The following is a 13359-nucleotide window of genomic DNA, read 5'->3' as shown; positions in this document are numbered from 1 at the left end:
GGCTCCAGAAACTGGAGGCAGAGGACCAGGAAGTGGAGGCCACTGAGACTGTGGAGGATCTCCAAAAGAGGACCGAAGGACGCAGGAGGACGAGGACTTCCTGCTGCCACAGGACGAGCTTTTCTCAGAGGGAGGAGAAGAAGAAGCTGCATGGACATCACTCGAAGGAGTTCTATGTCAGCGGTGAACCCGTTTTAAGTGGAGCTGCAGCAGAGACAGACCGCTGAGTCTTAATACGAAGACGTGTCTTCACTCGTCTGAACTCCTAAAACCTGCGTCTTCATTTTATAAGGACGAGACAAAAAGTCGGTTCAAAGAAGTTTATTTTCAGATTAGTGGAAAACGTTTCTGCAGTCTGAGCTTTAATCTGAACGGACAAAAAAAGACAAATGTCCACCACACGATGTCCTGTCCATCCTCTGATCATCTGCAGCCACAACATCAAACAGTAAATAATACAAATAAGGAAAAGGTTTTTTTCACGTTTCAAAATAAAAGCATTCTGTCAGTCCGATCACTGATCAATGAACTCGTTGTTCAGGGTTCATAAATCAAACGAACCTTCCAGGAAAAGAGCGTGACGGCACCGCACAGACCAGCCAATCAGCTGTCTTATTTCCCAGCGACCACGGACAGCTGGTCTCTGATGCGTCCCAGTCCGTCCAGCATGGTGTCCAAAGACTCCCTGCTCAGCTCCACCGTCACCATGGAAACCGATTCACCGCCTGCTGACGGATCGTCCATCTGAGAATCAAACAAGACACATCATCAGAGACATGGACGGACTGTATGAAGACAGACCAACAGATCAATAATCAACCATCAGACAGACCAACAGATCAATAATCAACCATCAGACAGACCACCAGATCAATAATCCACCATCAGACAGACCACCAGATCAATAATCAACCATCAGACAGACCACCAGATCAATAATCAACCATCAGACAGACCACCAGATCAATAATCCACCATCAGACAGACCACCAGATCAATAATCCACCATCAGACAGACCACCAGATCAATAATCCACCATCAGACAGACCAACAGATCAATAATCAACCATCAGACAGACCAACAGATCAATAATCACCTTCAGCTGAAGCAGGCAGGTCGGGACGGACATACGACTGATGGAGTCTGAGGCCGTGACCACGTCCACCCTCCAGTCCAAGTCCTTCAGCTGGGGGAGGGAGACTGCACGCACACACACACACACAGTTTAGAGCTAACACACACACACACACACACACACACACACACACACACACACACCGCAGAGCCACATGAAGAAGATCACATGTGATTGGACTCACTCTGGTTGCTGACAGCTTCCGTCCTCCATGTTGGACTGAAAGACATGAGAGGGACACGCGTGACGTCATTACAGCCTGGAGCTACATCACATGCAGCATCAGTCAGCGTGTCTTCAACGTTCACCGCAGCGACCGCTGAGGACAGTGAGACACAGACAGACGGGACACGGGGACAGTGACGTGGGGACGCCTCGTGTTTGGGGGTCTCACCTGTTCTCCAGCAGGATCTTGGTGATCAGGTTCTTCAGACTGGAGTGGAAGGAGTCCGGGAAGAGACGGAGGATCTGCTCCGGAGAGCTGAGGTTGTAGAAGAGGACGTGGTGGGACAGAAGGTGGAGCGACTGGATCAGCTGCAGGAGAGACAGATTTCATGTGTCTGCTGTCCAACACCTGACTCCAGGTGTCTGTCAGAGCACACAGGTGTGTCTGCGTTACCTGTGCGGCCTGAGCTGCAGGGATGCTGAATGTGGCCGCCGTGACCTCTGCCAGCCGGCGGCTCGGAGCGCCGTGACTCTGAACACAAACGTCTCGCACTGCGTCTTTAGACGGCGCCTCGAGAAGCACAAACAGCTCAGAGTCAACAACAACAACAACAACAACGACAAAACTACTTTCTCAAGTATTTCTACTTCCTAAAACTTTATATTTCTACTCCATTTGTTTTTAGTTCCTCGTTACTCTTCAGATTCCTTCCTGTCCAGTGAAAAGCTCGTATCTCCAGCTGTGATGATGTTGAATGTTTGTGCTGAACTGAAGGATGAAGAGTTCCTTCATGTCTTCTTCAGCTCAGTAAACTCTTTAAAAAGCCTCTTGGATCAGCTGAAAATCATCGTCTCAAAGCTGAAAACAGCCTGTTTTTCTGAGCTCGTCACACTTTTTGGAGATACGTGGTTCTCACAGGACGCCGCGCTGCAGACATGATGATCTTCTAGAACAGGGGTATTCAACTAAAATTCAAAGAGGTCCGGTTAGAGAAAATTTCCTAAAGCAAAGGTCCGGAACATCATAATGTCATAACGTTATGATATGTGTGATATATATACTGAAGTAGCCTAGTAGTTGTATCAACATCTGCATGTAATCAACATCTGATCAAATAAAGAAAGTACAATTCAAAAACATTTCGACAGTATTTATTGTCACTTAACATTAAACCAGGCAGATTTGAATTTAAAAATGAAATAGAGAAAATAAAATGTTTTTTGAAAAATTGTGCATTATAAAAGAAAGTGTTTAATTTTAGAAAAAGTAAAAGTGAAGCAACAGCTTGAATATTCCTTTTTCTTTGTTAACTTTCACATCTTAACAGTCTCAACGAATTTGAAAATAACAGCTGAACAGTTACACAGTTTCTCTTTCTTTCCCGCTTTTCCCACTCTCCACACTTTTTGTTGTTCTTTCTAACTTTCTAATTTTCTATCGTTTCTCCGTTCGCTTCTCACTCCTCATCTGACTGCAGTCAGAGTTGCTATGTTTATCGTCCGCAATGCAGAGATGCGACTGGCTGGGTAGCATCACGTGGGATGGCTTAACTCGCATGCAATTGGTTTGTGCGTTTCCTGAGCCGCTAAACCGGTGCCGTAAAGACTAGAAAAGTTGCGCCGGTTAAAATATAAGTGTCCCGTCAAAATTTCAAGTCCCTTAATAATTTACTGGATATAGGTCCGGGTCCGTATAGGACGGTGTCTGGGTCCGGACTCGGACCGCGGTCCGCCTGTTAGTGACCCCTGTTCTAGAATCTGAAGCATTGATGAAGATTAAAGCACCAACAGGATATAAAGGAGTTCAATGAGCTGAAACATCTACAGCAGGAACATGAAGGAACACATGAATGCAGCAGGAACATGAATGAGCACATGAATGCAGCAGGAACATGAATCCACAGACAGCAGAGAAACACACTGACAGGACACTTTACTGACACACCACGAGTTTAAGTACTGTAAGTACATCTAACTGTTGATATGTACTTTTACTTCAGAACTGCATCCTGTTTTAACGCTGTTGGTGTGAACTGACGCTAACGTGACTGACGCTAACGTGACTGATGCTAACGTGACTGACGCTAACGATGCTAGCAGCGAGCTAATGTTGAACTCTATATTCAGCTGCATTAATCAAACAACACCAGAGTTTTAAAATTGTCAATATCAAGAATCAATACCTTCAGGAGAAGCTGTAAGTTGGTGAAATGTTCAGGGGAGATAGTGGCAGCCATGTTGGAAAGTGACAGTCATGTGACAGATGGCGCTACTGCTCATGGGAAATGGAGTACACTCACGAAACATCATGCCAGGCAGCTGAAACCAGATGAAAGTTGATTTGTTGAGCAAAAATCAGACAATTAAATAAAATAATGTCTTTTAAAAACGACCAAAACCATTATATTATTATGTTGGATCTAATTTAACAGCAACAACATTAAAAACGATCAAATATATTGAGTGAAAAGTGTAAAAATGTGAATAAAATCCAGCAGAAAATGAGTGTGTGGAATAAAGCAGCAGCAGATCACATGAAGGCAAAACTGCACATCACATAATAATAAAAAAAAAAAAAAATCATAATAGTTCCAAGCTTTCTCAAATAAAACAAGATCATGAATCATGATCACTCACAGTTGGACATTTTATGACCAACTAAAAAATGACTTAGTAATAATAATAATAATAATAATAATAATAATAATAATAATAACCGTGGTCGGTATAAATGATGTCAGAATGTTTCAGCTCCGTGTTTCACTGACAGCCTGTGAGGAGCCTGAAGGACCGATGAACTCTTTCTGATCAGAAACCTGACTAAAGAGAAATAAACCTTCCTGATCACCGGAGGAGGACCGATGACTGACCGCAGCCGACTGGAGCCTCCGGGGCGGAGCGCCTCGCTGCACGCAGTCTCTGAGGGGGACGGAGCATCTCAGACGGGATGGAGCCCGGCGGTACCCGGCGGCAGCTCCACTGATCCCCGGCCGGCCGGTGAGTGTGTTCGGTCCCCGGTGAAGATGTCCGTCTCCGGGATGAAGAAGCAGCTGCACAAAGCCAGCCAGGTAACCGGGACAAACCGGGACAAACTGGGCCGATCCGGGATACAGCGGGGGAGGGGATTGTGGGTTTACTGCGACACAGGGCCTGCTGGCACCTCAGTATCGATCCGTCACATCACTGTTAACGTAGGCGATCAGTTCAGTATCGATCCATCAGACCATAGAGACTAGTGATAAGTAACAACCAGTCAGTTAACACGTGACTGACGTTTGGACCTGCAGGTGATCAGTTATTGATCCTCACCTGAGTCTGTGGATGTATCAGCTGTTACTGCTACTGAGTACCACTGAGTACTACAGTCACTGCCAGTACTACTAACAGCTGCTAATTTATACTGGGACTACCATCCTACTGCTAGTACTAGTAGCACAGCTCAGACAAGTACTGCAGTACTGCTCAGGTACTGTCATGCTAACGTTGGTAAAAACAGTGTAGGAAGAAGAAGGCCTCTCACATCCTGAAGTAACACCTGAAGTACCTCAGTGTATCTTATAGATACAGAAACAGCACAGTGGAAGTACAGGCGTGTTATCAGGAAAGACATTTAATGAAGTATCAAAAGTAAAAGTACATGCAGATTAATTAAATCTATTCTAATATTTGATTTTACTAATGATTCATTGCAGGTGGAGCTCATTTTAACCACGTTACATCCTGCTGAGTGCTTTATAGGAACCATGCATCATATTTCACTGCTGCTGTTGGACACAAAGTTCTGTTATAGTCTGAAGTATCATCAGCTCATCTATAAGCTTATTATCAGGAGGTGAACTGAGGGGGGTGAGGAGGTGGGGTCCTCCTCCCTCCTCCCTCCTCCCTCCTCCTCATGGCACAGAGTTCAAGTTCAAAGGGTTTGTTTTGACTCATTGATCCTTTATCAGACTGAGCACTGACATATCAGCTGTCTGTCTGTCTGTCTGTCTGTCTGTCTGCTGTCCATCCGTCCGTCCGTCCGTCCGTCTGTGGCTCTGACGCTGCAGACGGAGTCATAATGAAGCTTTTGTGTCTCCGTCCTCTCTGACAGTGTCTGTCATACAGAGTTCTGTCACCTTCATGGTGTTTCCTCCTGAGATGCAGCGCAGTAGAGATATAATATAGCATGACGTGGAAATACTCAAGTGAAGTATAAGTACCTCAAATGTGTACTTAAGTATAGTACTTCAATAAATGTACTTAGTTACATTCCACCACTGTATGTAACTGGTATCCTCCCACTGCAGCTGCTGAACGAGAGGCTGATGGGAGCTGAAGGAACAAAGATGGACGACGACTTCCTGAAGATGGAGAAGGTAAAACGTCACCAGCTGCAGTATTTAATGTGCTCTGACCGGAGGAGACACACTGACGACTTCCTCTCTGTCTGTCTGTCTGTCCGTCTGTCTCTCTGTCTGTCTGTCCGTCTGTCCGTCTCTCTGTCTGTCCGTCTGTCCATCTCTCTGTCTGTCTGTCTGTCTGTCTGTCTGTCTCTCTGTCTGTCTCTCTGTCTGTCCGTCTCTCTGTCTGTCCGTCTGTCCATCTCTCTGTCTGTCCGTCTGTCTCTCTGTCTGTCCGTCTGTCTCTCTGTCTGTCTCTCTGTCTGTCTGTCTGTCTCTCTGTCTGTCCATCTGTCTCTCTCTCTGTCTCTCTGTCTGTCCGTCTGTCTCTCTGTCTGTCTCTCTGTCTGTCCGTCTGTCTCTCTGTCTCTCTCTCAGAGTATTGTAGTGATCCACTCTCTGCTGGTTGAGCTGCTGTCCAAGACAACAGAGTTCCTCCAACCAAATCCAGGTACTGAGAAACGACCATCGTTCACTTCTCACAGTCTTACAGCTGGAAGAACTCAGAGATCATGTGGTAATAATGTGAAAATAAGAGTGGAGGAAATAAAATGTGATGTTTTTGCTTCATAAGTCTCATAAGAAAGAATGTTTTACTGTGTGAATGTTCTTCTTCCTCTGCAGTCTTGTTGTTGTTGTTGTTCTTCCTCTTCTTCTTCTTCTTCTTCCTCTGTAGTCTTCCTCTGCAGTCTTCTTCCTCTTCTTCTTCTTTTTTCTTCTTCTTCTTCTTCTTCTTCCTCTGTAGTCTTCCTCTGCAGTCTTCTTCCTCTTCTTCTTCTTTTTTCTTCTTCTTCTTCTTCTTCTTCTTCTTCCTCTGTAGTCTTCCTCTGCAGTCTTCTTCCTCTTCTTCTTCTTTTTTCTTCTTCTTCTTCTTCTTCTTCCTCTGTAGTCTTCCTCTGCAGTCTTCTTCTTCTTTTTTCTTCTTCTTCCTCTTCCTCTGCAGTCATGGACGATGTGCTCTCTGTGCAGTTTCCTTTTTACAGAAACCAGCAGCGACAGCGTTGATGGTCATCTGGTCATCGTCACGTCATGAACGTGGCGTCCGTGTCTTTGTCTTTGTGTGTCCACAGCGGACAGAGCTAAACTGAACATGCTCAACACCGTGTGCAGGCTGCGAGGACAGGCCAGGTCAGCAGGTTACCCGCAGACAGAGGGCATGCTGGGAGACTGCATGCTGCACTACGGCCAGGAGCTCGGAGCTGCTTCCGAATTTGGTACGACACCCCACGTTTCCATGGTAACCAACCAAAATGGAGGAAAGTAGGACATTAAACGTGATGCAGCAGAGACAGTGGAGAGGTGATGAGTGAGGAGGCGAAACTGAGCAACAGACCGAGACTGAGACATCCAACGACTCGTTCACTTGTTTTCATCTTAGTCTGCGTTAACGTTAATTATCAGGAGATAATTAAGGTTAATTATCTCGAGACAACAGAGCAGATCATTGATCTCTTCATCAGGAGAAAACAGATTTATTTATTGATCATCAGAGGACGACTTCATCAGACTCATTCTTTATGTGGAAGAGATGGACTTAAATGGATGTTTAGGTTTGACTCTGCTGCTGCTTTTCCTGTTTTGTCTTTGTTGGTTGGTCCCCTGGTTTGTCCTCTGGTTGGTCCTCTGGTTGGTCCTCTGGTTGGTCCTCTGGTTGGTCTCCTGGTGTCCAGGCTGTGCTCTGTCTGGTGTGGGTGAAGCTCTGCAGCAGGTTGCTCAGGCCCGAGATGTTCTGGATGTCAATGTTAAACACACCTTCATCGACCCCCTGCAGGACCTGCATAACACGGAGCTGAAGGACATCAGGGTGAGAGGACGCTCAGCTCGTGTTCATGAGGACGCTGTCTGATGCTGTTGGCATCGTGGTGTCATTCCTTTTCTGATTGAGATTAAAGGTTTGGACTTTTATGACCCCAAAACTTGTTTGTTGCTAAAACTCACATAACGTCAATGAGATGCTGAAGACCAAAAAGGCTTTTCATGTCTCTCAGTCATGTTTTGCACGTTGACATTTTTGTCCAACTTTGTCACAGGTGTAGTCATCAGAGTATAACTGAACAGAAACTGCTCAGATCTGAATGAACAATTTTGTCCAAATGCTCAGCAACCACATGTTTCGGATCTTTGTTCTGATTGGTTCCTCAGTACCAGCTGAAGAAGATGAACGGTCGTCGGCTGGACTTTGACTACAAGAGGAGACGAAGAGGGAAAGTCCCAGCGGAGGAGGTCCGTCAGGCCTGGGACAAGTTCATCACGTCCAAAGAGCTGACAGAGAGGAGCATGTTCGTCCTGCTGCAGAACGACGTGAGTCAAAGTCAGAGTGTGAAGAATGTGATCCAAAGTGTCGGTGATCAGCTCAGACTGTGCACAGATCACCACCAACAGTAACTAATGAGAATACATGTGGACACCTATGGACACGTGCAGGTGTGGACAGGTCACTATGAGGAGTAATGGTGAATGCACGTTGATTAATATGTGAAGTGAATTGATTACTTCCCTTCATTCTGTCACAGTCTGTGTTGCAGCTGATGTCGGCCATGTTTCCTCCTGCAGGTCGATCAGCTCGGTCGTCTGGCCGCTCTGGTCGCCGCACTGCTGGACTTCCACCGCAACGCCCACCGCATCCTGCAGGGTCTGCATGACAGCCTGCAGGCAAGGTGAGCCCCTGTTCAACACCTGTCACCTCTCTCAGAGGGAGGACCACAGCGTCAGCAGCGTGGCCGTGAATACCGACATCAAACGTTTCCAGCAGTCTGTCTGTGTGTGATCACGTGTGAGATGGTTATGAGTGAACGTTTGGGCCTGATGTCATGTTATTCAGTTTTTCAGCCTGCTCGGAGACAGAAAACTGGGATTAACACATAAACTGTGAGGCTTTAGGTAGACGCAGCAGTGCCATGAGCTAAATGCTAACAGCAGCATGCTAACATGCTCACAGTGACAATGCTAACATACTGATGTGTAGCAGATATAATGTCTACCATGTCCACCATCTTAGTGTTGCATCTTAGCATGCTAACATTAGCTAATTAGCAGTTAGCACAGTTCAGCTGAGTTTGGACGTCAGTAGTTCTGCAGGTATTCTGTCATACAGCAAACTTTGCTGCAAGCGGCCGATAAAAATTCCAAACAAAGACTGATGAACATGTTTCCAGGACAGAATTGTGGACGTGAATTCACTGAAACAAAATGTTTTTGGGCTTTAATGTGTGAAATTAACATTCCATCTTTAATTTAAGGGGTTTTTAGGCTTTGTGGATGGAACTACTTTGTGTGCTCAGCTGAACTGCGTGTGTTGGCATTAGCATTTAGCTCAGTCTGAGGTGCTAGCTGAGCTGTTAGCATTGCTGCAGTCTCTCAGTCTGGATGTCAAAGTGTTTCTTGGAGTTTCAGATGTTTTGTGTGTTGGCGAACAGGTTGACGGCTGCCAGTAACAAACCAGAGCGACGCTTCAGGTCCAAAAAGATCAGAATCAGGAGCGAACACAGCGGCAGCCTCGGATTTTACCGCCAGCCGTCGCTCACAGCTCCAGTCTCCTCAGGTTACTCCTTCTCAGATGGTATTTCACTTTGACGTCTCTCTGGAATAAAACGTCTAACTGAAGTGTTTAAACTTTTATTCTTCTGGGTCAGGAGAACACTTGACAGCGATACCGTCCAGACCCGGCAGCCCCGTCTCCTGTTATGGTACGAAAATACTGACATCCACAAACCGACGTCAGCGAGAAACACTGAATATTGAATGTAATATTAATGGAATATTAATATTCTCTCTCTCTCTCTTTTTCGAGGCGTCTCTCGCCCAGCGGACAGTAAGCTGGTCCTGGATCAGCCCTGTTGCCGGGCGGTCTACTCCTTCCACCCGAACCGCGAGGGCGAGCTGGACTTCAGCGAAGGCGACATCATCGTCCTCACCAATCAGGTTGATGCCAACTGGTATGAGGGCACGCTCGGCGGCCAATCAGGACTGTTCCCTGTCAACTATGTCGAGGTGCTGGTGCCTCTGCCGTTACCATGACGACATATCAAACATCCACAGACGCTGAACGCAAAAGTCAGATTATACACCTGGACCCCAAAGGGCCCGCAGGTCCAGACCCACAGACCCCAAAGGGCCCGCAGGTCCAGAACCACAGAGGCCCAGACCCACAGAGATCGAGGGCCCGCAGGTCCAGACCCACAGAGGCCCAGACCCACAGAGGCCGAGGGCCCGCAGGTCCAGACCCACAGAGGCTGAGGGAGAAATCTTTACCACTTTATCATAACTCTTGATACAGTTCATGTGTTCATGCTGAAGCTGTCCAGCTGCTCCAGTCTACAGCTGGTTCCCAAAGGACAGGCTGACATGATTGATTGAAGGTAGCTAGCTAACATTAGCTCATTAACATTAAGTTAACCACTTCAGATGAGGTGGCACCTTGTTGGGTATAATGTTAACCTTCTCTACATGACCCTGTGGGTCTGGAGCTGTAGATCTGGATTGTGGATCTGGAGCTGTAGATCTGGATTGTGGATCTGGAGCTGTAGATCTGGATTGTGGGTCTGGAGCTGTAGATCTGGATTGTGGATCTGGAGCTGTAGATCTGGATTGTGGGTCCGGAGCTGTAGATCTGGATTGTGGGTCTGGAGCTGTAGATCTGGATTGTGGATCTGGAGCTGTAGATCTGGATTGTGTGTCTGGAGCTGTAGATCTGGATTGTGGGTCTGGAGCTGTAGATCTGGATTGTGGGTCTGGAGCTGTAGATCTGGATTGTGGATCTGGAGCTGTAGATCTGGATTGTGGGTCTGGAGCTGTAGATCTGGATTGTGTGTCTGGAGCTGTAGATCTGGATTGTGGGTCTGGAGCTGTAGATCTGGATTGTGGATCTGGAGCTGTAGATCTGGATTGTGGGTCTGGAGCTGTAGATCTGGATTGTGTGTCTGGAGCTGTAGATCTGGATTGTGGGTCTGGAGCTGTAGATCTGGATTGTGGGTCCGGAGCTGCAGCTGCTCTGTGGCTCTGCAGGACGATGATTCTCAGCTTTCTAGAGATCTGCTCATCAAACTGCTTCACACCCGGCGCTGCTCCTCCATTGGTCCTCAGTAACACAGCCGTCAAGTGTGAAGTCCATCATGTGAACGCTTGTTGAGACAGTCGAAGGACAGACAGACGGACGGATCCCTTCCATTTGAGATAAATGCTGATCTGATTGTGTACGTTTTTGATGATATGCAACTTTTCAACTTCTTATTTGCACTTTTTCACAAGCGACTCAGCAGACGACGAGTCTGTTCTCCAGGAAAGGACGGCCATAGTTTCTACTGCAGAGTCTCGTGTTATACTTTCAAACATCAGCTGCTAAAGAGAGGCTCAGTCAGTAAATACATCATTTTTAGACTAACGTGTGTGTTTCCCTTTAAGAAGCTTCACATCACTGCACAGGTCTACCAGTGTCCTCAAGACCTGGAGACAGATGAGGACTGAAGCGACGTCAGTGTGAGAATATATATGAGACAGACTCAGACCGCTCTGAGGTCTGTCTGACTGCTTCCACTGCAATCATAAGAATAAAAATACTGTTTAGTCGGTTTATTGAGCTGTGCGCTGTGCTGGCCGTGTGGTGCAGTGTGTTTGTGGACAGCAGCTGTCAGCGCTGTGGTTCCCTTTGTGCTTCTGCATGTTCTTAAAGCGACGTCATTGAAATTATCGGCACTTTTTCTGAAGCTTTGTGAGACTCAGGCCACAAACCGCTGAACTTTTATTTGTTAAACGGACAGAAACACAGTAGAAAAACACCCTGATTGTATTTTGTCTTCGACCTGAGACATCAATCAGTTTGCTGTAGATTCATTTGTGACAGGGTGAACTGAAGGCAGAGATAAATGACGCTCCACTCAACACAGATTAATGATTAAGATTAGAGACAAGAAGAAGATGGAGGGCCTTTCACGAGGCCCCAGCTGACACCTGGAAAACACGGGGCCTCACCTGTTGCGGTGGGGGCCACAGGGAAGTGGCTGCTGTGGTTTGCAGCCAAAGGAACTTTTAAGAAACGTTTAGCACATTCAGAGGGTTTAATAGTGTTTCAGCATGCTGAGGTAGATTTACTGTAAGACACCTGGTAGAGCTCACAGATCTGTGCTACATTATTAGAATCAATAGAAACTTCACTGCTGGAGTTAAAGGATCAGCTCAGCATGTTGGGAAGCTGTTGAAGACGGATACACATGTAATTTGTATTTTATATTTATATTGTATTGATTATTCTAGCAGAGTGAAAACTGCTTTAGCGTATTAAAGTGAGACGTAGAAGTTTAAGCAGCAGCAGTTTGGAGGGTGTGGGCAGTACTCTGCATTCAAGTAAAAATACTCAAATACCCTATTACACATAAAAGTCCTACATTCAAAACGTCACTAAGTAAAATTGTTTAAGTATAATCTGAAAAATGTCCTTAAAGAATCAGAATCATGAGTACTTCATCATGCAGAATGGCCCATCTCTGAAAAAACATATATTCCTGGATTCTAAATATTGATTATATTGAATACTGATCACTGTGTTCATCACATCAGCTCATCAGTAACTACATGTATCATGTTGCAGTTGGTAAAAGTGCAGCTACTTGTAATTAAATTGCACACTGCTGGCAAGATTACGTAGTAATAATACAAAAAGTACTATATTACCCTCTGAGATGTAGTTGCATAGAGGTATAAAGTAGAAATAGTAAAGCACAAGTACTACAAGTTGTACTGCAGTACAGTACTTGAATAGACGTACTTGTTACGTTCCACCACTTGTTGGTGGTAGGTGTAATGTTTTTATTCTGTTTGAGCTATGCTAGCAGTTCCCCCTTGTTTCCAGTCTTTGTGCTAAGCTAGGCTAAACACCACTTCCTGCTGATGACACTGAAGTCCATCTTCTCGTCTGGCTTCCAAAATGTTGGACTGGTCCTTTAAGATAAAGTAGTTAGTGTAGGATAAAGCCCTGCAGTTAATAGAGACTCCTCTAACTGATGCTAAAGTAACTCTGTAATGGCTTTAAATTAGAAAATACGTCTGACAAATAACTCAATTCACATGAATGTCGTGAAACTCTGTGTGATCACATAATAATGTTTAGTTTTGTTTAATTTGACACAGAAGACGATGACGGAGACACGAGGAGGCGCAGGAAACAGCATCAGCTGATTTTATTCATCTCTTTCAGGAAAACGGTCTGTAGAGGATTCAACAGGCAGACGGAGAATGATCCTAAACCTTTATTTTTATAACACGTGATGTACTTTAAAAGTCTTTTTCTCTGGTTAAAGTTATTTCAGCATCCACCAAAAAGCTTCAGATAACTGAGGTGTTGAAGGAAGTTTTAGGTTTGTTACATAATGAACTTCATGGGAAATTATCTGATTTTCCTCCAAATGTAATTTCATATTCTAAGTATATTTCCAACACTCAGTTTTCAAACAGGAGCGTGTGTGTGTGTGTGTGTGTGTGTGTGTGTGTGTGTGTGTGCGTGTGTGTGTGTATTATTCCTTTGAGCACAGAAATGTTTGTTGTACAAAGACGAGGATCACTGAATGTATTTCTGCAATAAATCTGTAATAAATGCTTCCAGGTCTGAGTTCTGCTTTTCTCTCCTCAGTGAAAATGTTTTTGTCCACAGCTCAGATTTTGGATTTTGTTTTCACACAAACACGTT

At 45.4% G+C, this 13359-nt stretch overlaps 2 protein-coding genes across 5 annotated transcripts; one reads left to right on the top strand and one right to left on the bottom strand.

The window, feature by feature from the left end:
• Window positions 1-306: 306 nt before the first annotated feature.
• commd9 (COMM domain containing 9) lies at window positions 307-4391 on the bottom strand. Of its 4 annotated transcripts, none has more exons than XM_076732502.1 (7): window positions 4020-4391; window positions 3486-3621; window positions 1757-1873; window positions 1532-1671; window positions 1322-1356; window positions 1099-1202; window positions 307-744 (listed from the first exon to the last, which is right to left on the bottom strand). In XM_076732502.1, the coding sequence occupies exons 2-7, from the start codon at window positions 3537-3539 to the stop codon at window positions 613-615; spliced, it is 582 nt and encodes a 193-aa protein (XP_076588617.1). In that variant the 5' UTR covers window positions 3540-3621; window positions 4020-4391; the 3' UTR covers window positions 307-612. The 4 variants fall into 4 exon arrangements, with proteins under 4 accessions (XP_076588617.1, XP_076588619.1, XP_076588618.1 ...); XM_076732504.1 differs by having other exon boundaries at window positions 4151-4358; XM_076732503.1 differs by having other exon boundaries at window positions 4173-4358.
• On the top strand, window positions 4164-13270 carry sh3gl3b (SH3-domain GRB2-like 3b). The gene is made up of 10 exons (XM_076732498.1): window positions 4164-4370; window positions 5589-5657; window positions 6060-6132; window positions 6752-6895; window positions 7352-7485; window positions 7824-7982; window positions 8235-8338; window positions 9098-9222; window positions 9314-9367; window positions 9472-13270. The coding sequence occupies exons 1-10, from the start codon at window positions 4164-4166 to the stop codon at window positions 9696-9698; spliced, it is 1296 nt and encodes a 431-aa protein (XP_076588613.1). The 3' UTR covers window positions 9699-13270.
• Window positions 13271-13359: the final 89 nt, after the last annotated feature.

The sequence above is a fragment of the Chaetodon auriga genome, chromosome 6 (assembly GCF_051107435.1).
Source record: "Chaetodon auriga isolate fChaAug3 chromosome 6, fChaAug3.hap1, whole genome shotgun sequence".
NCBI classification, from domain to species: domain Eukaryota; kingdom Metazoa; phylum Chordata; class Actinopteri; order Chaetodontiformes; family Chaetodontidae; genus Chaetodon; species Chaetodon auriga.
The sequence above is the reverse complement of the archived record's forward strand: the minus strand, read 5'-3'. Positions and strand labels throughout refer to the sequence as shown.

Excerpts from the sequence above, each read along its gene's own strand:
- commd9 (XM_076732502.1), bottom strand. The coding sequence starts at position 3,539 with ATGGCTGCCACTATCTCCCCTGAACATTTCACCAACTTACAGCTTCTC. Across the intron at positions 1,672-1,756 it reads CTGCAGCTCAGGCCGCACAG|CTGATCCAGTCGCTCCACCT; the intron begins GTAACGCAGACA and ends TCTCTCCTGCAG. Across the intron at positions 1,203-1,321 it reads GGAAGCTGTCAGCAACCAGA|TCTCCCTCCCCCAGCTGAAG; the intron begins GTGAGTCCAATC and ends GTGTGCGTGCAG.
- sh3gl3b (XM_076732498.1), top strand. The coding sequence starts at position 4,164 with ATGACTGACCGCAGCCGACTGGAGCCTCCGGGGCGGAGCGCCTCGCTG. Across the intron at positions 4,371-5,588 it reads AGCTGCACAAAGCCAGCCAG|CTGCTGAACGAGAGGCTGAT; the intron begins GTAACCGGGACA and ends CTCCCACTGCAG. Across the intron at positions 5,658-6,059 it reads ACTTCCTGAAGATGGAGAAG|AGTATTGTAGTGATCCACTC; the intron begins GTAAAACGTCAC and ends TCTCTCTCTCAG.